This window comes from Dermacentor andersoni, chromosome 1 (assembly GCF_023375885.2).
Source record: "Dermacentor andersoni chromosome 1, qqDerAnde1_hic_scaffold, whole genome shotgun sequence".
NCBI lineage: Eukaryota > Metazoa > Arthropoda > Arachnida > Ixodida > Ixodidae > Dermacentor > Dermacentor andersoni.
Window position 1 is genome coordinate 60,073,695 of NC_092814.1, and position 24,065 is coordinate 60,097,759.

Sequence of the window (24,065 nt, forward strand, 5' to 3'; positions counted from 1 at the left end):
AGAGCGGAGGTCGTTGATCATGTCGTCCGACTGTACTGCTTTCCGCGCTTCGATGCCATCGGCGAGGACGACGAAGACGGAGTGGGCGCCATCGAAGGCAAGCGAAATCCTCAAGTTGCGAACAGTGGAGTTCGCTCACGAGCGTCGAAGCACCTAGGCCTAGCGTCGCAGAGCACACTTGACACAACAGACAACCACACACCACGCTAGCCAAAACGTGGCCTGCGCAAACAAACAAAATGGCGCCGCTCCGGAAACTCCGCCAAAGGCGGAAGTGCGGCGATGAACATAGCCAGCGTGGCCAGACCAAATCGGTGTGTGACGACTAGATTCGGCTAGTTGTGCTTCAAAGTGGTGATATGCTTCGGCTGCAAGTGGATTTCCTTCTCAAGGGCGCTGCGCGAGGAGCCAAAAATTCCTTCCGTCCGTCAAAAAGTCCGGAAAATTGGACGGCGGGGGGTTCGAGCGTCCGAAACTTCAGATGTCCTTATACATTGATTCTATGGGGCTCGTGGCGGTGCCGCGAAGACGTCCGAAATATCAGGCATGTCCGAAAATTTGGGCGTCCGAAAATTCAGTCGTTGACTGTAGCCGATGAGCAGGAGCTGTGACAGCGTGGTTAATTGACAAGTGATAAAATTTGTGTAAAGGGAAAAGCCTCGAAATTTGCAGTGGGATTCAAGACTGGGAAGGTTGTTCCCGGGATTTTAGTGCAGTGACGCTTGTTAAATAAAAGTACTATTCTGAATAAATGAACCTCCCAGCACAATTTTTGACTGATTCCAGCATGTTTGAAAGGTTGATCTGATGGGGTTCCCAAATTGTGCTGGCATATTTGAATAAATTGTACTGGCATATTTGAATTTCAATGATACCAGTGTTTGTAAGCAAGTATTTTTACAGCCAACGGGGTGTGATGCAAGTTACAAAAATAAGCAAGGGTGCGGTTAACATCATTTGTGATGTTTATTATGTGAAATGACCAGGTAAGATTATGAGATAGGCAGAGCACAAAATATTTTTACGAGTGTAAGGAAGATATTTGGAAACTGTAAATTGTATAACATGTTGTGGAATACGAGGACTGATGAAAGGAAATGAGCACAGTTTTCTTTGTGTGGAGCGACATCAACCACATGCTGCACCATTTTTCAACGTGATGCAGATCATTTTGCAGTTTTGTAGAGTCAAGGTTGTTACCGTGTTACGAGATGCACGATTGTTAGCCCATACAAACTGTTGACGATAAGTGAGGAAGTTGTGCTCCCTATTTAGGACAAGGTGGTTAAGGTTTAAATGTGAGTTTCAGCAGACAGCATTCATGAGCAGCTTTGTCAAAAGCTTTCTCAAAATCTAAAAAGAGTGCGTCGACGGGTATGTTAATGTCTAGGCTAGGGTTGATATCGTTAATGAACAGGGCTAGTTGGATAAAGCACGAGCGACCTTTTAGGAATCCATGTTGGTAGAGGTCGAAAAAATTAGGAAATAGAAATTTCATGATGTGTGAATAAATGATGTGCTTCATTATTTTTGAAGGGACACTTGTAAAGGATATAGGGCGAGAGTTTTTGTGATGATTTAGGGCAGTTTTTGTGTATAGAAATTATTTTGCCAACCTCGCAGTTATAAAATACAATTCCAGTTATGCGATACCTCAATGAATGCATACGCCTGCCTGGACCAGAGGATGCGTTCGAATTATCAGATTTTCCGGGTTAACAAGGTTTTACTGTAAAGAGAATTTTTTTGATCACAAAGCATCATTTTCCTGTATCTTAGTTGCTGTGCAGTAAACTTTTTTTTGTGTACCTCTGGTTACAGATAAAATAGCATTTTTGCAAAACCAAGAATATTCATATTTGAAAAATATTCATTTCGATTCGCCACTTGGTTTTCATTATTCAAATTCACATTGAAGTGGAAAATTTGATATTTGCACACCCCTTGTTTTCGACACTCTGTGCCATTTTCGGTGGTGTGAATCTGCAACCACCATTAGTGCATTACCGAATAGCCTGGCCAGGCTGCTAGCACAGTCGTATGGCATCTGCCTTTCCTTACATTCACATGTAGCCGATGGTGCTATCACCACCCAAACAAGCAAGCCGGCATTCACAAACGTCAAGCTATGGAAGCCGGGGTTAGCAACCACGATCGACATAGCTACGGCGGAGGACAATGGACAGCTAAAACGCAGCACATGTGAATGCCCAAGACAATGAAATCACTGGACCACCACCAGTTTTCTTATCATGAACCAGCCTTGTGCGTTTCAAGTTTAAATAAGTCCACCAACAAATGATAGGAACATAGAAAAATAGATTAACCAGATTGTGCCAAACTGCTGCATTCAAGACACAAGATTATTTGGAAACCAGGAAATTGTCCATCAGAGGCAGCTGAGCTAATAATTCAAGGGAGTGCTGCAGTCCCTCATGGTGCTTTCTTCTAAGAGCTTAGATATCGACCTCCCTCTCAAGGTGTGCATATTGTGTGACAGCACTACTAAGGCAGACTGCCAGATGGGCTTGTGCTTGGGTTGTTACTAAGTCTCATGTTTTTCATTCTTTTTCGTAGATAGTGTAAGGGGAATGTAGGGCTGTGGTTTCGTTCACTTCATGTTGTTCTGTTGTCCAATTAGGTGGAGTGCAGGCCACGTCGATGCACCTGGGGCATCAAAGCCAGCGGCTGGTGCTGAATTGCCTGTGGACGTTGCGCAACCTTTCGGATGCTGCACTCAAGCAGGAGAGCCTAGAGCCTTTGCTGGCCAGTCTGGTCCAGCTGCTGGCAAGTGGTGACATCAACGTGGTGACTTGCGCTGCGGGCATCCTTTCCAACTTGACCTGCAACAACCACCGCAACAAAGTGACCTTATGTCACGTAGGGGGCATTGAGGCCCTTGTACGCACAGTTATCCAGGCAGGAGACAGAGAGGAGATCACAGAGCCTGCTGTGAGTGCCCTTTTTGACGTTTACATCCGATGTTTGTGCAGTTAAATTGCCAGATGGCAGTTGACTACCGTGTGCTCACCAGCATGCCATAAGGTATCAGTGAGGCAGTCCTCAGTGTTGTCGCATGTAAAGACATTTGTGTAGTTATTGGAAATTTTTAGAGGGAAGGCACTGAAAGCGCATGAGCAGGAGAATAAATTGCATGTTGATCAGTGTGATGCTTGTGTATTAGTCAGCGGAAATCTGCCGCATTGCTGCATACTTGCCCTGTGCTAGTATTTAACTTGCTTCCTGCAACAATGTTATTGCCAGCGGGTAGTAAGTGCCCTGCCTGTATTGTTAGCACTACAATCTAATTACATGGAGTAATTTCTTAGTAACTTTTAGCTTCTGTAAGCACCATTATTTCGAGGTTTGTACACCTTCTTGAAGACCCTTGAACTTGAATAAAGGAATTCAAGGCCCTTAAAACTCCTTGAATTTCCTTGAAAACTGGAGTTGTGGGTGACTTTTGAACATTTAGTGTAACAAACTGGCATAGGGGCTATGCCAGGGACACTATCTATCAAGAAACCATCCTAGATCTTCTTTTTTTTTTTTTTTTGAATGTAACTAAACAATTGCAATGTCGCGTGCCTACGGCCTCCAATGACAGGCTTGTTTAAATTGCCGTGGCCATCATTGAACTGGACAAAGCCTGGTCAAGCGACCCAGTCGTGCCACCATTTGTTTTGCTAGCTGGTTCACACCGCGACCATCATGACTTCATTTTAGATCCCTAGGCTCTAGAAATGCCTTGCAAAAGTAAGTCTGAGCATCTGGCTTTAACGTGGCGAGAAGGAGATCAACATTACAATGGGAAAGCAGCTTAGAAAGGTGACCTGAAGAGCTTGAAGCCTGGTCCAACTCGGCAGTTGCTTAGCTGCAAGGAAATTGCTGCTAAAAGGAGGCAGATGTCACTACTTTTCAGTGTGTGTCTACGGATAAGGTTTGTTTCCCCCTCCTCGAATTTCGGCTTCAACATTCTTGCAATTCTTGAATTGTTCTTGAATTTTGAGTCTGATGTTTTGTACGAACCGTGTATTTATGACATGCTCATTTTATGGGATTTGTTGTGTGTGTTGGCTTGAGGTACCGTTTTACTCTAATGTAATGTGAGGCCCAATGACAGAAAGACAGTACTTTTATTTGTGAGGTATCGCAGCCTACACTGCACTTTTTTTTGCTAACTGAGATTGGTTTATTAATCTTCGTCATTGTTGGAGATCGAGTTGTCGGAAGTCTTCCGCAGCAAGTCAGATAACCTTATGGTGCAACTTGTTACTCATCCCTTTCCAAACTACATTCCACTGAAAAATAGCACAAATGCTGCTTCATGTGCTAACAAATTCGAGAAGAAAGAGAATGTAAGAGCACAAAAGAAACCTGAATGTGGTGCCATGGTTTTGAAGTGGCTGTCCCTCTGCGCTGTACCTGGGCTTGAGTTGAGCATTGTAACATAAGTGTCATGGATGAAAATACAGTTAAACCCCGTCAACACGCTTTTAAAAAGGGACCGTGGAAAAAATTACCAGCCAGGAAAACATAACCGTAACAAAGCGCGCAAGTTGCCACAGCACGTCGGAAACAGTCCAAGTGGTTGCCAATGCACTTATTAGATACCTCTGTGCTCGTACTGTGACCAGGAACGGCACATGTGCACGTGTAGTATAATTAAGGAACACGTACAGTGTTTCATGGCAGTGGCCCCTACATCAGTAGTTTGTGTACGCTTCACTGCATAACACGGTTTTACTGTGCCAAAGCTCACCAAAGAGAACTAGCAGTTGTGAAATGCAAATAAGACCCTTGCAGGCCCCAAAGCAAATGTAGCCCTGTACTTGGCAGAATTGGCCAAGTGTGCGTGGTTCCCGGTAGGTCTTAATCGATGCGCGCTTTTTCAGATGCTTCGCCAACTGCTCTGTGCATGCTTTCTCCCAATGTTTGTGCAGCGCCTCGCTTGTGCAACTTTGTTCGTTTATTGCAAACTTTGGTCGCTTGCTGTAACGAATTGGTAGATTGTTTCCACATACGAGGGCCAATTTCTCACTGCACTGTTATATTTACATGGCGGCCACTTTCAAATACAATGTAAGATCAAATGGGAACATAATACAGTTAAACCTCGATATAACGAACTTCAGTATAACGAAATTCTCGATATAATGAAGCATGTAACTTTTCATAACCTCGTCCATAAAACACCATGTATTTAGAACCTCGATATAACGAAGTGTGCTTGCGATTTCAATATAACGAAATTTCACTGGCGCCGCAAAGAAATGCCGAGACAATAAATGGAACCTTCGTGCACACAGATGGTCAAATGATTGAATTACAAGCGACTGCTTGCAAACACACTTCTCAAATCTGTCGCCGTGAAAGTCCCAAGTGCAATAAGGTGCTATCGCGCCCAGCGCACAGTGTGCTTTAGGTGTGTGTGAAAGAGTGTGAGACAAGAAAGATGGTGGCTTCACAAGTGACGCCTTCCTGTGCGAGCAAAGGGAAAGAGGGGGAGGGGAGTCAGCTCGCTGTAACGTGATCGTGTGCGGAAGGGGCAGGGGGTGGTGGTAAGTTGGCGTGCGTCGTGATTTCTGGTGCATGCTCAGCCATGGCTGCAAGTGCTGCTGAGCCCATATGCAGCCGCGCACCCTGCTTTAGAGGTAAACTGCCGCGTGTGGAAAGAGTGGGCGTCCTGAGAGGGCATGGCACCGTGTAAGCTGTTTTCCTGCGCGTTTAATGTTGGAGGTTGCGTAATCTCGAGTTTCGGTGACCCATTGGAGCAAGAGGCAGACATAGCATTCATTCTCAGCTGCCAGCGCTTTACCTGATAGCGTCGTCCCGGTGCGGGCGATGCTATTGGCCACTGGGGGGGAGTGCACACCTACTGCACCTATTGATCATCATTAGCCCGCTAACGATGGCTTGAAATGCCGCTTTCGAGACCTTCCGCGCCACTCACGGAAACACTGCGCTTTCGGATGTGAAGGAGGAGAACTATATTTTTGTTTTCTAAGCAGTTGGCTTTTCGCCTCCAGGCGGTGATTTTTGAACACTCTCCGAACCTTTCGCGGTTGTCAAAGTACGAGGGTTGTACGAAAATTAAGGTTCCCAAGGAGCTCCAGTCTCGAGGAACGCTATTATGCGGGATACGGCGACACTAGCGTGTAGCTTGGTTCCCCCTCTCCAAGCCCCGCCCCGGTGAGCTGTCTGTGATGCTCAGTCTTAGCTTGGTTGGCAGCTGTTCTGAGATGGAGCTCTCGCTTGCTTCTCCCGCCAGATGCGAATTACGCTCTGTGATTCTTTTTTTTTTTTTTTTTTTGTTTAAAAAACTCTGCACCAGTGGACATTCATTCCCAAGTGTGTGAAGTCTACGGAGAAAAGTGTATGTGTGTGCAACACGTGCTCAGACAAAAACTGGGTGTTCAGCACAGAAGAAAAATTCGGCAATAACAGAGGAAACGATAGCAAAAAGTCCAACCTCGTAGCCGACATCTTTTCGCGGTCGTAGCAGCACTGCCAAGCAACTTCTTTGCATTCCAAGTACCGCACACCGTAGTCAATGGTAGATCCCTCTCACGTGCCAGTGCTGACTTCTTCGTGCCACGTTTGATAGCACAAATTATGTCCAATTTTTGTTCTGTGCTGAGCACCCGGTTTTTGTCTGAGCTTTGGCATGACGCGTGTCGTGCAATGATGGAAGTGCTAGGCCAATTGTGCTATACAGCGCCCTGAAGGATATCCTGCTACATGCTGCTCAGTATTGTTGCATATGGCAGGTATTGTGCCAAGCCTGCGCCCACGCGCACCTGCTCCGAATTGGGGACACGTATTTTGCACGCGAAAGAGAGTGCTGCGCATCAAGTCACCCTCACATGCTTTCCATCATAGCTACAGCATAGAGACCTAACCATGTTTGCAAACGGTAGGCAATGTCGATGTATTCAATAGTATTCTAGGCCCTATAGTGGCATCGTCTAGGTTCCGCCCACATTCCCTGCCCCCGCTCGCGCATTTTTTCTAGAGGGCTGGGGGTGGGGGGAGTTGCCAAAGCCACGATTTCATTATGAGGCACGCGGTAGTGTGGAACTCCATAATAATTTTGACTACCTGGGCTTCTTTGATATGTACCCGATGCATGTTCTTGCATTGTGCCCGGTAGGCGGTAGGTCTATCTCGCTGACTGCCACAATTAATGATGACCGACGGCGCCTATGATCTGGCCGCAGCTCGTCATAGTGCACTTATTTTTTACAACACGATTACAGTGGACTTAAATGAACTGGTTTTCTCGGTTTTGTCGTTTCATGTAGCAAATGAAATGTAGTACTTGCAAGCCACCCGAGCTGCCTCGCTGATCGGTGTTTGCTTTCCGTCTGCGAGACGAAATGCTATTGGATTGTTGCTGGCGATCATGCCAGTAATTTAGAACTAGGTGCTGCTTTACGAAACACTCGCACATTTGATCTAATATTGTTCTATTAAGTACTACTTCAGTGTGAAAAACAAACTAGCAGATTTCTATGTCGTCGTGAGTGGCGATAAAACCATCGCCTGGGTTGGGTGATATGGGACCGGCGAGGTACCGGCCCTACGGCCATGCCAGTTGTGTAAAGGTCCGCACAATCTTAGTGGTTGGCCGCGGCTGTCTGATCACTCCAACTCTGTACCAACTGTATATTTTATTTCGTGCGCAGAAATTTATGAACACGTATAGGCACATTGATGATAAACACACAGTAATTTACGTAGCTGTGACCGTGCTGCCTGTGTACATGAACGTGTGGTAGGCTATTTGTACTGCAGGTGGCTCAGTTGCATGCGGTGAAAATAAATGATTAAGTTCTTTATTGAAATACAGGACTGTGAATTAGGATTAAGTTTGTGCTTATCTTTATCTTATATGACAATAAAACGGAACAGCAAGTTGAAAAAAAGATACTTGCATCTTAGTATAGCACACATTCAATGCCATGTTTCCGAAAGTACGTGCTAACTTATACAAAGCTCCCTCTTCGCACCAGAGCAGTAAGTTAGTGCACCAAAGCATTCCTTTCTTGCTCAAACAGCAAATTTTTCTGCTCCGAAAGCATATATTTCTGCTCCAAACTGATTTTTCCTGCTCTGAAAGCTGCTCCAAAAAACCAAGTGCCACTTCCATCACTGGTCATAGCTTGCACAATGCCACAACACTCTCTGGCATGGTGCCGAAATGATGTGGCTTCACTCTTCCAAGCACCCTCTGCGTTTATGCTTGGAGGCCGTTCTGATTTGACACTCGGTCTGCCGGGCCGACCTATCGTTGCAATTGCGTGACGAAAAATGGAAACGTTATATGTTAATACATATGTACCAATAAGCCGGTACGGTTTATGTGGATACGAAACTCATTATGTTCAATGGCTGCTGAGTCGGATACTACTTTTAAAACGAAACTACTTTTTAAGCAGGTATGGTTTAACGAGGTTTTACTGTCCAATCATCCTATTGAGATTCTTCACCTTATTTCTGGACATCCCTTGATGCACAGGTTTAATTGGACACTTAAGGAAATTCAGTAATTTGTAGATATTTTATCAAAAATACTGCGGTAGGTAAAGGGTAAGAGGAGGAATAGAGATACCATATTTATTCGAATCTAAGCAAGCCTGAATTCTAAGCTGACCCCCATAATTTGAAAGGTCTAAATATATATATATAACTCGTTGAATATGAGCCGATAGAGATAAATAGTGAACATCTATGAAAGGCAGATAACCTATATTACCAGTATCTGGTGCCAGCAGTGGAATTGTCTTGGCTCACTTGCTGTTGTTGGGCTCTTCGTTTTGCTTCTTCATACAGCGCACTACCTTTTGTGCCATCAAGTTTGCTAGAATAGCAGGAGGTTAGACTACTGCTCTCCCATCAGCACAACTTTTTGCTTGAATGTAGTAATGAGTGGCATCGCTTGCTCAGTGCCATTACACTGATGTCTAACCGTAAGCCATTGTTGAATAAAAGAAAAAGAATGAATGTGCTGGCATGAAAAGAATGAATGTGCTGGCATGCCCACAAAACAGTCAAAATTGCGTCCTTTTGCCTGTGCTTTAGTCGGCTACCCAGCACATTGTGATGGCTACAATGTCTTCTTGCGGTGGCACTGAGTGCCGTTTTTCGTTTTAACTGCTCCTAACAATATCCTTGAAACTAAACTGACCCTGGAGTTTCCTAACTAATGTTCTTTAAATATCTATCGGCTTAGATTCAAATAAATACCGTATGTGAAGATGCAAACAGGTGATTTCTACAGCAGGGATTTGATGTGTCGGAAATTATGGGGATGAAATGTTGGCAATTGTCTGCAACATCTGACAGGCTGCTGCATTAATTTGTGAGCTAGCTGCAGTTAGATTGTAACTAAGTAGATTATCTAACTTAAGTAATCCATAAGGATTAAGTAAGCTACACGTACTGTACATTACACTGTTTTGATTTGTTCAAAAAAAAAAAAAAAGATTAAAAAGATTTAATAGCCATAAAGAAATGCTTGCTGACAGCACAGCATACAGAAGACCGATATGTTCTGTCGCTGACATATTATTTGGGCTTGGCAGGAATTGACTAACAGTCCAAATGATTGGTATTCCCGAAAAACAAACCGCAATTGCCAGGAAAGAAGCCTTCATCCCACAAGTGGCCAGAAAAGCCTGTCAGTGCATTGCTGCATACACATAATTTCATGCAACAAAGCCAGTATGTATTTCAGCTATGGTCATGCCGTCACTGTAGCCAGACGAAGCTTTGGTCAGTGGTTGTGCTATATTTGCATTTCCTGGCAACTTCAAAGTGATGTCAACTGCTTTCCGCTAGCCGAATGACGGTGATGGAAGTGCCGCGCCAAATTGTAGTTTATCGCAGGTATTTCACTAGGTCTGCGCCATCATGCATCTGCTCGGTATTGTGAATATTTTGCGCGCACAAGGCGGTACCATGCATCAAGCAAACATCCTTCGTGGCTCAAATCGCACACGCTTTTGAAATTATACGGAACCCCCAGCGGCGACGACCACGGAAATTCACGAGGAGGGTCCATATAATTGCTATGGCAATAATAATTACGTGATGTAATTATGGTGACACATGATTGTGAGGGCACGGCTGCTCGACACTCCTTTCTAGCAATCGCTTAGTGGTATATCAATAAATGCCTGAGGTGAATTTTATGACAACTAGGCAGCCCGGACTCTTTATTGAAATGCAGAAATAACTGTGAATTAGTATTAAGCTTACACTTCATCCACTTATATAATAACCATAAAATCAAACAGCAAGTTGGAAGAAAAAATACTTGCAACTTAGTATAACACATATTAAATGCAATGTTTCAGAATGTACTAACCTATACAGCTTCTTTTTTTTTGCACGAGAGCAGCAAGTTAGTTTCTTGCTCCAATCAGCATATATTTCTGCTCCAAACTGATTTTTCCTGCTCCCAAAGCTGCTTCAAAAGACCAAGTGCCGCGCTTCCATCACTGGAAGGATCATGTTTTGATTGGCTCTTGTTTATGTGCATTGGCTGCTGTCACAAGTGCACCATGGAGTTAGCTTATCTGGCATGAAGCCAGTGTAAAGAGCTGGTGGTGCTAAGTGAGCACCACTGGCATACTGTTAGTTTTATTTCATACAGGTAAACTTTGTGAATACTCAGTGTGAAGTGGATGTTTCTGCCATTGAGTGCGCTTCTTTATTTTTGCAGGTGTGTGCGTTGCGGCACTTGACATGCAGGCACCCGGAGGCCGAGCTAGCGCAAAACTCTGTGCGGCTCAACTATGGCCTGCAAGTGATAGTCAAGCTTCTGCACCCTCCAAGCCGCTGGCCCCTGGTCAAGGCTGTCATTGGGTTGATCCGCAACTTGGCCCTGTGCCCGGCCAATCATGCACCGCTGCGCGAGCACGGGGCCATTCCTCGCCTTGTCCAGCTGTTGCACAAATCCTATCAGGACACTCAAAGGGTGAGCAAAAGCTGGTGTGACGTCCTCCCCATTGTAAAATTTGGGCATTAGAACACTGGCTTTGCAATCTCTAACAATGGTTGGATTGTGACAGTGCTCAGAGTGCTCCTATCGAAAGCTGAAACTGTGTGGTTGCAGCTGAGTTGTAGTCATAAGAGTTTTGAATGATTGTTCTGAAAGCAAATGTTGCCTTACAGCTGATGGTTGCATAGCACGACAATAAACTAAAACAGTTCAGAATGTTTTATAGAAAATTCACTAGTGCAATGGCTAATCTGAAAGGCCTGGGATCTTGCCTTGATGGGGGGGAAAGCCATCTTGGCTGTGAATGGTTGCAATGAAAGTTTGCATGTGGAATTCCTTGTGGTCCTGACCTGTGCATCAAGAGTTCCACTGGGGCTGCCATGGAAGCAAGGCTGTGTTTGGAATCTCACGCTCTCAAGTGATAGGGGGGGGGTCTTTGTGTGCCACGAAGGACTTCGGTAGAATCAAAGCTTAATGCAGTAGAATAGCTCAATACTTCAATTGCCATTAATTGAGAATTCATGCAGTAGAATAGCTCAATACTTCAATTGCCATTAATTGAGAAAGGAATTTGGGGTTTGCATTCTGCTTCCAGCAAATGCACACATTATTCACTAGCATCAAATGCTTGTTAATGTTGAGCTACTTGGCTGCACATCGATAAATTTGGACAAGTCCTGGTGAACTCCATTATGCAAAGAAATACGATGCTACTATCTCATTAAAATGCAGCACGCATTTCACTTGGAATGGAATTGTGGGAAGCTAGCAGGAGCACTTTTTTGCATGTGTGTGCTTTCTGTCCCCTTGTGTTTTGCGTTGTGCGTAATGCAGTGTTATCAGCATGCCTTTGTGACCATTGCAACCACTGATTCTCCTATGGTAGTGATTACAACAGCAGTCTCAGCAAGTGATGGTTTTGTTTTGATTTAGTGAAAAGCATGTGATCAAAAACATAACAAAAGCTATTTGCAAATTAGTGAAATGTCCTTTGAATGCTACTTCCCTAAAAAATGTCACTATGTACAATTAAGTGTGATTAGACTGGATCACACTGGTGACGAGATAATCTGGGAGTGCACATGGTAATAAAGAGCACATAATAGTATCAGAATGTGCGTCATTGCTGCTTCCACCACCACACTGTGAAGGAAGACTCAATACACCCTCACTGTTTCATAGATGTTTTATGCAAGTTCCTGCCTTTTCCGCCTCCTTTATGCATGTTCTTGTGGCGAAGTACAAATGGTTATCTGCACAGATGAAGAAAGCTGTGGTTTTGTGCAGGTTTTCTGTAAATCAGAAGGAAGGGCAACAGTTTTTTCACAAGTTTGTTTTCCTTGATGGTTTGATAATTAGACATGCAAATAATTTAGGCTTTTTTCTTTCTCTTTAATTTTTTTCTAGTTGTGAAATTTGAATTAGGAAGATTTTATTGTACGCCATTCAGTCATTTGTTTACCCTTTGAAATTGTAGGGCTGGACAATTTATCACCATTACACAATTGCATGTTCTTGTGAATGGTTACTGTATGCCAGCCTGCACAGAGCTCCTTTCCACTGAATGAGTGTACTCAAATGACTCTTTAGTTTGAGCGAATTGCCATTCTGCTAATGACATTATTGCAGGGTGCCAAGTTTCTTGACATTTTCTATGCAGCAACGTTCCAGTGTGGCTTCAAACGGCAGTCAGCAGGGGGCGTACTCGGATGGTGTGCGCATGGAAGAAATTGTAGAAGGCACGGTTGGGGCTCTGCACATTCTAGCGCGAGAAACGCACAACCGAGCCATCATCCGCGGCCTCAACGTCATTCCAGTGTTTGTGCAGGTCAGTATTTTCCTTCTGTTGCAGTATGTTGTCTACTTTGGTAAGAAGCATAATTGTGGGGGTATGTTTTCAGCTCCTGTACAGCGACATCGAGAATATACAGCGTGTTGCCGCTGGAGTCCTGTGTGAGCTGGCAGCCGACAAAGAAGGCGCCGAGATGATTGAAGCAGACGGTGCTACCGCTCCACTCACGGATCTTCTGCATTCCAGAAATGAGGGAGTTGGTGAGCTTTTGTCTTTTCTTTATTTTCATGGCCATCATGCGCCACAAATGTTGTGTGAAGTGCAGTTGAAGCAAAGCAGAGCCACTCTTCTTCAGCACAAGGTCTTTTAGCATGCATGGTATTCACATGTTAAGCCGCATTATATTGACATTTTGCTATCATAAAATTTTTTCATTAAAGGGATAGTGAATAAAAAATTTGTCGCCGAGATTTCTGTCTCCAGTGATAGCTGTCGCACCGAGAGCGACCAAAACAACACTCTTTCTGAGGAGAAGTGAGCGAAAAGTAATTATTTTAGTGAATATTTCTCATATCACAGCACCTACCGGCCTCCTCTGAAAGCTCTGGCAAAACCGGATATCACGTCACGCTTACCCACCTCGAGGCCCATTGCGAGCGATCGTCCACACTGAGCGCGCGAAGGGGCGAGTTGACGTTTGCAGCAATGCGCTTTCTTTGTTCGACCATCCTATTCGTACCGCTTCCTCGTGTGAGCTGTTCGAAAACCTCGTCTTTCATCTCGTGGATTTTTGGTTTGATGTGTGGAGCAGCCGTGTCAACGCCGCAAAATGCCGAGGGTCTGCTGTGCGCATGTGAAAACGGCAGGCAGTGGTAGTCTTTTTCTCGCGTACTTGTTCACACTGTAGTTTTGCGCACAGGTGCCGTTTGACCGTAATTTGTCGTTTGTACGACGTCCTGAGCCAGATGTTTGGCCAATTCTGCCAGAATGAATCGAAATCTGCATCGTCTGAAGCGACGGCTGACGAAAAAAAATTCGCCGACATGTGACTGGTGGCGCCATCTCGTGTGCACCAAGGGAAGGAGTGCTCGGCTGCGATGAAACAATGGGATGCTGAAACCGCTGCGCATGTACTCGTTCACTCCGTGAATAACAAGACGTTCCCTGCTTACAGAGGTGCATTTCAGTCAGTGCACATGCCTGGCTTCAATCCTCACTCGTTGCTTCATCGCATCTATTCTCAAAACAGCTACTTGCGCGCATCAAGCACCTGCTGCGCGAGAGTCGGCAGCCGACTGTTATGCTCACCCGGCCGGCCACACCTGCTCCGATGGCGTAGGTACAGGGAGGTCTACACGCGTCATTATCTTCAACGATTTCTACGTCTTTTTTGTTTTTGTTTTGTACAGTGTGTACTCACGGCACCTGTATTGTGCATTGGTGGCTTTCATGTTTTACGCGCCAACAGCTACCCATCCAAGCGGGCGATGCAAGCCGCTTTGCGCCGAACGCAGAGTAAATTCCTTACGTCGCCTGACATTGCATACCCCGAGGCATAAGCGTCCTCGCTCTGTTGAAGCCAAACATGGCAAAGCGTTTGCGTGAGTGAATCACGCTGGGCGCACCGCCATGGATACAACACTGTCAATGAGGCGTGCGCCTCTCGTCTCGCTAACTCATTCGTGACAGGTGCGAGCTTGCGATATCAGCCGCAGGAACCGTGTTTATATCTGGTTTCCACCTATGATGCCGCCCCTGATCTCTCGAGGCGAACGCGTGTACATGGAATGCACAGTGTAAACACCACTTTGCTGGTCCAGACTCTCTCGGCACCGCGGAGGGGGACTGCTGCGGCAGGTCGTCGTCAATTTCGCTTGACGACGCGGACGGATCGTAGGCATACGCCTTTATCGTTCGTGGTCGTTGAGTAGGCCGCTCATCCAAGTTGGAGTCATAAGTTCCGCTCATGCTATCGCTCTCACTAGAACTTTGCATTTTGCACTGCGCAGCGTGAGGAAAACAAAACTGAGCAGCCGGCCAGCTCGCTCCGCGGCTGCTGAGGGTAGGTGTGACGTCAGATCCGCCGGCTTGTTGTCGGGAGCGCTTTGCGAGTGATGCGGTGGCCGTTTATGAACGGCCACCGTAAAAAATAAACCCATCCGCTCTAAAGTAACCCGAATAATGACTATATACTATAGCAATCGTGTCTTAGGAATGCAATTGTGGGGCTTTCTCTATATTCTTCGATTTTTATTCTGTATCCCTTTAAAGCCACTGTCGCTGAAACTGCTAGTATCATGCCTGTAAAATGTGCAGTACCAAAGCTACCTGATGGAAGCAGTGCTTAGCATGGCCTGCTCCTAATTGCATTGATGCAGGGCAGGAATTCGAATCATAGTGGCAGTGCTGGTGGGCAGTTCTTCAATGTTGCTGGATTCGAGACCCTCGTTATGTGCCTGAAGGCATCAATGTTGCCGGATTTGAGACCCTCCTTATGTAAGAAGCCAACAAACATAACGAGGGTCTCGAATCCGGCAACATTGATGCCTTCAGGTAGCATGTGTGGGTTTATTGACCGGTTGCCTTCACCCGAAGAGATCACGTTCTCGTGATGCCTGCGGCAGAAAGGATGTTGTACATCCGCCACCAAGGTCTGTGAGTGGTGGCGCTGGCTAACACTCCCAGGGTTCTACTAAGGAAACATAATTATCCAAGAAAGTGGATGGGGAAACGGTGCCGCAGTAGCTCAATTGGTAGAGCACTGCACGTGACATGCGAAGGTTGTAGGATCGTTCCCCACCTGCGGCAAGTTGTTTTTTCAGCCACTTTCATTTCCATTAATTCATCGTTTCTTTATTTCATTAATTAAGCACAAGTAATTTCCCCTATGCTGTCCCTAATGTCAGTGTTTGTTGGCTTCTCATGGTGACTTCCTGGTGAGATCTGCACATTTGGGTCAAACCATTCAATTCATTGCACCTGGTGGCATGATTACAGTAGAACCTCATTTATACATTTAGGGAAAAAATGCTATGAAAAACATACTAACCGAGAAAATGTAGAATCCGAAGTCACTAAACAAATTTAGACTAGACTGTCGTTTACATCTGTGTAATGCAAAGCATTGCGCGAATCCTTGCAGCATGAGACTTCGATGCACGCCGATCTGGTGGGGAAGACTCGCATTATTATTTTTGCGGCTTCTACAAGCTTACGTTTGCACACACCTGCCGTCGTTGCTTAGTGACTTAGGTGTTGCGTTGTTAAGCACGAAGTTGCAGGATCAAATTCCAGCCATGGTGACCGCATTTCGATAGGGGTGAAATGCAAAAACACCTGCGGGTACTTAGATTTAGTGCACATTAAAGAACCTCAGATGGTCAAAATTAACCGGACTCCCCCACTTCCTGATTCTTTTGCTCTGTACTACCTACAGAATTTTCAGACAGCCGTTGTCTCTGTGCCTGCCTCATAATCAGATTGTGGTTTTGGTACGTAAGCTCCATAATTAAGAAAAAAATAGCATAGCATAGCTGTGCTGAGTCATGTTTTGCATTCTCAATCGCAAACATTTGCGCTGGGCAATCGTATGAAGCGGGATCATATCAGCAAGGTTCTGCTGTATAAACTTGATGAAGAGTGCCTTTGTTTTCGTGCAAACCACAATTACGTGCCACTTTGCTGACGTGAAATAGTTTGTGCATGCAAGATAGGGTGTTACAGTTAGTGTGACCTTGTTCATTTTCGATGTAAGCCAGCACCCTTAGTATGGCTAGTCTTTCTTTTATGTTATATTTAAATACAGGGTGGTGAAGTTTGGAGTGTAGTGTAAAAAGTGTCATGCCAGTAGATTCCACACCTAGGTGCATATTAAATTTAGCATGTAGCTAGTGTAGCTTGTTTTCTTATTGGAGAAAAGAGAAAACTTTGTTTTGTGTAGTCAGTGTGTGTTGTGTATGGCCTGTCACATATCTCAGATTTCATGCTATCTTGAATAACTGCTGTGTCATATTTTTTTTTACATATTTTTACATATTTTTATTGTTGCTGTGTGTGTTACCTGTTCACAATGGACAAAACTTGTGAACGTAATGGGAGAATATTTTCTGGCTCTTATGAAGTATAGTACTTGGAAAGCTCAGAGGTGCATCTGGCGCAAGGTGACCGTGCCAGCTTCGAATTTGTTCTGGTGGTGAGCATTTACTGTTTGTGTTGCAGCCACATATGCGGCTGCAGTCCTCTTCCGCATGTCAGAAGACAAGCCACAGGACTATAAGAAGCGGCTCTCGATGGAGCTGACCAATTCGCTGTTCCGCGAGGATGCCGGACCGTGGGGAGGCACTGTAAGTACAATGTACTGCAAGCAAAATTCGCTTCTGATATTTCGTGTAATGGATACTCGGTAACATTGGTCAAATTGTTTTGTTGTTTGCATAATGACATTGTTACTTTGCTCACAGCTACCAGTTGCAAAAAATGTGCGCAAATTGGTACTGCAGTTTACTAGGACAATGCAAATATCAACTCATTTAGAATGTAAAGAAGGAAATCTCCCTAGTGACAAGAAATTTTGTATGAGGATTACGAAAATGATTGTGAAGGTGGGCTGTATGATTTGCGATGGACCTCAGGCCACAGCACTTGCAAGCAATATTAGAGAAACCTTGGCAAGTCTGTGCCATAGCAGCCAAGGTTTGCAATAGCTATGACTCACTTGTCTTAATCCTGGGGACTCTGGGCTTGTAACAAGTTTAAAACTTTAGGCGAGAGGCCAAAAGTTGTTGTTCGGTTGCTTCTTTCATACTTAGAGCAATATAACTGTAGCATTAACATGACAGGAGCTAGCAACGGGACATGGGAATGCTACTGGAGTCGTCCTGTTGTATTGGGTATTGTTTGGCACTAAATATGGACGTAGCACTTGTGTGCTTTTTGAATTAAAATCGGACTTTGCTTCATTGCGACATTTCATTATATATATGTATTGCACTCTATGGTGGCATAGTGGCTTTGGCGTTGTACTAAGCCCAAGGGCGCGGTATCGAATCCTGGCCACTCCACCTGCATTTCGACATGGACGAAATGCAAAGACACTTGTGAACCATGCATTGGGATTGTATATGGGAGGCCTCCAATACGGTGTGCCTCATAGTCACATCTTGGTTTTGGCACATACAACGCCAGAATTGAATTCAAATATATATGTCATGGCCCCAACCACTCCAACTAGAGAGAAATTATTTTTCTCTCTGCCATTGCCACACGTGACGTGCATTCCTGGTGTAGCCTCAAAAAGTATACTTTATTTACTTGTGTAAGGCAACCACCCCCTTTAAAGCGCGAAAATTTTGAAGAAAAGATTCAGCTAAGTATCGCACGTGCATACCTACCTGCATGTTTTCCCTCCAAGGTCACACTGGTGAGCCGTCCTGATCTCAAAGACCACAGTCGGAGGCTGTGTATGCTGCTATTAGATGGCAATGGTTACTGTCCTGCTGAGGATGGCATTGTCATTATCACCATATCCTGCCAGATCACGATCGCATCGCAGAAATCCAGAATGCTTCGACGACGATGGCTGTGCAGCGGCACTTTGTTCAGAAGGCTTAGCTGTGTAGCGCTTTTGGGTGCATTAATAGAGCATCGGTGCAAAAAATGCGAGTGTGAATTTTGAACACATGGCATGCGGCATAATTCGTGACTGCCATGAAGAGCTTCTAAGTGAACGGAATCCTAATTAGTAATGGACAGCACAAAGGACAGTTACCTTTGGGAAAGCATTGATGAGGCGAGCTCACCAAATTATGAGGATTGTAGAAGCAACGAGGATGACTGAACAAAAGTCATCATGGTCGTCCGCTTGTGATTGCGTTATTCTGCATAGCGGTCATAGCACAGTTCGAGGCTCCAGTGAGTAACCATAAGCCTGCCTCGTGTAAGGCCCATAACCTCTAAAATGATCTGGAAGTGGGACATTACATGAGTAAATATGCTATGTGTAACAGGCAGCCTATAGTTCTGCTTGAAAGACCCACCTACCCTTTTCTATAGCTATTATTGCGATAGCAATTATATGGACACTCCAGGTGCATTTCTGGTGTCAGCGTCGCCTGTCATGTTCCATATAAAGTCCAAGTGCGATAACGTTGTGATTGCGCACTGTATGCTGTGTGTGCAAGTAAATGTGTGCGAGGGTGAGCCGGCGATAGCGGCTCAATCTTTCGCACACAAGGGAGGAAAGTGGGGAGGAAGTGTGCTGTGAGAAGGCCGCTGCATATGGCGTGGCCGCCCGAACCCTATCTTGAAGGCAATTTGTGATGGGGGCAGAGCCTATGTGTCTAGGTGCACCGAGGGCTGATGGGTTCGTATGCACTGTGTTCTCGTCGCTTAGTTCGCGTTCAAGCAAGGGGCAGCACAAAGGTCGATTCGCTCGCTCCTGCTGTCGCACTTCCTCACTCCAGCATTTTGGTAGAGTTTCTGCAGTCGTCGAGTGAGACGTGTTCATGTTTGCTTGTGTGCACGTGACACCGTGCTTGTTAATTTAGTTGGTAAGCGAATGTTACAAGTTTATATGGCCGATAAAACTACTATCCTTATTTCATATGTCGTATTGCAATCACAATCGATGCTTCGCTTTTCAGGTGAAACTGACTCTTTTGTAGCTTCAAGCAACCTGTTACAAAATTAGCTTTGGATTTACACAGTGGGCACGAGATTGTCGTGTCCCGGTTGCATGCATTTACGTGGATGGCGGATGAATAAGGCCGTGACGAAAATTTGCCGCTGCCCAATGTGGAAGCAAGCACTCGTTGCACAAACTTGCCGTGATCTTCCAGAGTTCAGAATTTTAACAGGTGGCAAATTACGCCGAACCTCGCAATGAAAAGGCGCCTGCTCATTACCATCAGCGCCGGCTACCCGCGGAGCGGAGATCGAATCGCATGATGTGTAGTTGGTTCTTTCGTTTGTCGTGCAGATTGGCCTTCGATAACCCTCCTAACCCACTGGCCATAAAGTTGGAATAGCCCTTCGGTATTTCAGAGAAAACTGGAAAGCAAAACTTTCTATGCAATAAATAAAATTGCCATAAAACACAGGTCTACGGTTAAACTGAGAACCTTATTGGTGTTCAGTACAACGGAAAGTCACTACTTTAGTTTCAGTAGAGAGAGAAAAAAGAAAGCACTTAATTCTATTCAACACAAATTCCAGACGTTCATTTAGAACTGAGCTCTGTAGTCGGTGCTTGTATGCTAATTTGGTGTTCTCTTTAATAATAGTACATCATATTGTATATACATCTTGATTTCTATGTACCTAGGTTCCTGATGGCTTCCTACATTCTTGTTATTCAATGCTAAGAGGCTCCCAAGCATCTGCAGGGCCGTATTTTCTTGCCCACCAAAATTTGTGACATTAAATTCTGTGAAACATTTTGTGATATTCGGTTTGTAATATACTATTTGGTATTCGCACACCCTTTAAGGCCCAGTGATACCAGCAAGCACCTGGTTTAGTGCATGCAAAAATCTACCACTGAAGTTTTGCAGGACAACTGCTTTAATTACAAAATTTATGCTTCCATATGTATATATACTGCCAACTCTGTGCACATCAGTCAGCTTTTGACATTTCTGTGGCATTGCAAACTTTCTGCTGTCACAGGTTGCTGCTTGTGCACGTGTCCAAGGTAAATATACCTGGTAGCGAAGCTTCCATAGGAGCCCATACGTTCAAAACATGGCGGTTCATCGGTGGTTCATTCGGCTTAGCGCCATCTGTATGTGGAGGGAACACTTCCGGTGGAAGAAAAAATATTGTGACGCCATATCTTTTAAAAGCAGAAGTGACGTCATTTTGTTTTCGAAGGCGCAAAATTTGTTTTGTTGGCCTGCCTTTGGAGCTATATATTCAAATGCCCCGCATTCGACTTGATGGGCGTTTCAAGCTTTCATCGCGGAAAGCGATGCAGAAAAAGGGCAGCTGTACAGTTGTCGAAATCGCACCCCTGCACAGAACATAGTTTCTTTGGAGGCCGACGAAAGCTTTAGGTGTAGTGTTGATCCTATCGTCGCATGTCAAGCCTGTCGGCCAGCGCAGTCGCCCGAAAACAACTACACAATTATCTGGCGGTCGTAACTCACTACTTTTGACTGAACAGGTTAAGAAATGAACCTACCCCCATCACCAAGTTCAGATAAGCTTCGACAAGCAAAAAGGCACAACGTGTGTGGGGGGCGTATTTCAACAGGTGAACATTACGAGCGCTCCTTTCTGCACATTTCAAGACGTGCATTGCATTGCGAGTGATATGGCGTCAACGCCCCCTGTTACAATGGGCGCTGAAAAGAAATGTATTTACTAATAATGATAAAATAAATAAACTTGTATTTTCTTAACTCGTCGCGAATGTATAAAATTGACCAGGAATCTTACTTTCGTTGAATGAATCCGTGTCTCGCTTGAGTTAAAAAGATGCTTTTTTTCTTTCCCAATGTTCCCTCCTAACATAGTCGCGCTTCAATCGCTGCTCCCATAACCGCCCTTGCTGATGTCGGCGACAATTTGTACTGAATTGCTTTTCGCCTGAAGCTTTGCGACCTATTTGGATTGACCTTGCACACGCCACCATACTCGTCACAAGTTCCAACCGAGAAAAAATTTTTGGAATTGTTTCTTTTGCTTATATTTTGCTGATACAGTAAAAGCTCGATAATTCGGATCTCACGGCCCTGGGAAAAATGTCCGAATTATCCGAATGCCGAATTAACGAATGAACAGGAATAACATTAAAATAAAAAAAATTAGATTATGGGGTTTTACGTGCCAAAACCACTTTCTGATTATGAGGCACGCCGTAGTGGAGGACTCCGGAAATTTCGACCACCTGGGGTTCTTTAACGTGCACCTAAATCTAAGTACACGGGTGTTTTCGCATTTCGCCCCCATCGAATTGCTGCCGCCGTGGCCGGGATTCGAACCCGCGACCTCGTGCTCAGCAGCCTAACACCATAGCCACTGAGCAACCACGGCGGGTAACATTAAAATCAAGTTGGAGAAGCATACCTTTATTTACTGAAATATTTTGCAATAGTCGTCTTTTTCGCACAGATTCCAGCTGACATCACAATCATTCTTAACTCTTCCAAGTGGCCAACAGCTCGCAAGCTGTTGGAAGTGCTCCGGCAAGCGTCCTTTAATATCAAAAGCGCCTCCGTGATTTCTCGTAAGGTGCGATGAGGTCGTGGCTGCACCTCCTCGCATGACTCTTCGTCTGAATCATGGTCTTCCTGGGCACCCGTGGCATCATTAATAATTTCTTCATTGGTCAGGAGACCAGTCGTGGCGACACAATCATCAATCGCGATGTAGTCCTGAAGGGTCACATCTGTGGGAAGGACAGCATCGAAGGTCGGGGAGTCATGATCGGTGGACTCGACTGACACCTCGTCGGCTACTGCCGCATGCTCGGGCCTCACAAAACCGCTGTACTGAAAACAGTTGGTGATGACTTGCGCAGGTGTATTTTTCCACACGTGGGCGATGTGCACTGCGACGAGTAAGCCTACTTCATGCAGTTATCCAACTTCTGAGCATAATTTGCAGATGCGTGTTGCGACAGTCAGTAACCCACTAGAGCAAAGCTTCCTCGAGCTGGGGATGAGCTGCGGTTTGCAACCGCTTTCTTGATGCATGAAACTCCTCGCTTTCGAAGGCTTGAAGAATCTGTTCATTTTTATGTACGTTCCAAACGTGCTCTGCTTCATGTTGTACTTGGTCATAACATGCTGTCGCAATTTGCCGTTCTTCAAAGCCTGCAAAATTTCCAGCTTAGTCACCAAGTTCTTAATGTAGTACTTCTGCCACTTTGCCGGCGTTGCCATCACTGTAGTGCACGATGGTGGTGGCACTCAAAACACCGTCACAACGAAAAAAGAAAATTCCGCAAGAAGAGATGATACTGACTCAACAACACAAGGAAAAATTGCATCGAAGGCGCAGTGGAGCGAAGAAAGAAGACACCGGCGTTCGGTGATGCTGCGATCGCCCCCACTAATTGATGACAATAGCGATGCCTCTCAGGTTTCGGTTTCACTCCTGTGGTGCCAGCACTGCTATACCACACTTTCGTGTAACGGCAGCAGTCAGCATTTGTCGGAATTCTTACGAATTAACGAAGGTTTGGTCCCATAGACTAACATGAACTTTGGCCGGTACCAATAGCCATCCAAATTTCCAAATTAACGGGAGTCGCACTAACAAGCTTTTACTGTATATGGTTATTTTGCTCATATTTACCATATTTACACGATTGTAAGTCGACCCCTCTTTTTAAATTTGAAAGTCTGAAGTTGAGGGGTCGACTTACAATCAAAACCGAAACATGGCCCCGCCAAAAAAAGCGATACCAACGGGAGCTACAACGTAGTTACAATTTTATGTTTGCTCTATGGCCCTACCCGTATCTTTTCGCTATCCCGCGTGTTTGTTCGCTTTTCGGAAGGGTTTTTGAACATTTTTGAGTCTTGCAGTGCATGCAACACTAATGGGGGGGGGGGGGGGGTGTCGATAGTTCATGGAAGCGCCGCTGTTCCAATTTGCGGCGGCACCCTCAGAACGGCGGCGCTTGCAGGGAGTATCGGTAGCTCATGGAAGAGCAGACACCGCTCGCGGGTTTCTCTTTCTCTGTTTAAAGCACGACCGGCTTTATTACGAGTCGGTCGTGGTTTAAAGGCATTGGTATTGGTTTGACCCGTTCCACTTGACTGCCGGCTACGTGCTACTTCTATGCTTCCCCAGTCGTCATGAGTGCTCCAGGCCCACTAATCGTTCGGCACTCGTTCACAGCAGCGTTCAAGAGGGCTGCCATCCTTTACGCCGAAGAAACAAATCGCTGCGCAGCGGGCCGCAATTTCGATGTTTCTAAACGGGTGGTGCGAGAGTGGCGACTGCAGCGAAGCGAAATGTGTGACGGCAAGTGAGAAATTTCCCACGTGCCGAAGTCTGGACGCTTTCCGGAGCTGTAGGCTAAGCTTGCGGCGTATGTCGCTGAAATGCGTGATCGGTCCCTGCCAGTGAAGTGCGACGTGGTCATGAAACAAGCCCGGACCTTCGCCTTAATTTTAAGGTTCTGCTCCGCCGTGAGTACGAGTGGCTGGCGGCAGAAGACTGCGAAATTACGCCAACCGGACCTGTAAAAAGAGCCTCCCGACGGCTGCGTGTGGCTGGGTGCATTTGGCGTGGGCTGCTGTTCTGCAAGATGTC

At 45.4% G+C, this 24,065-nt stretch overlaps 1 protein-coding gene across 2 annotated transcripts in view; it reads left to right on the plus strand.

Annotated features, from left to right (window-relative positions):
• arm (armadillo) overlaps nucleotides 1–24,065 on the plus strand; it is a 65,493-nt gene that overhangs the window by 20,686 nt on the left and 20,742 nt on the right. For both annotated transcript variants that reach the window (XR_008608557.2, XM_050193570.3), the window contains exons 9-13: nucleotides 2,642–2,952; nucleotides 10,730–10,984; nucleotides 12,669–12,836; nucleotides 12,910–13,060; nucleotides 17,019–17,143. Coding sequence is in view for 1 of the 2 variants with exons in the window: in XM_050193570.3 (XP_050049527.1) it covers nucleotides 2,642–2,952; nucleotides 10,730–10,984; nucleotides 12,669–12,836; nucleotides 12,910–13,060; nucleotides 17,019–17,143 (1,010 nt within the window). In the remaining variant the exon portion in view is untranslated. The remainder of the gene's footprint in view (nucleotides 1–2,641; nucleotides 2,953–10,729; nucleotides 10,985–12,668; nucleotides 12,837–12,909; nucleotides 13,061–17,018; nucleotides 17,144–24,065) is intronic.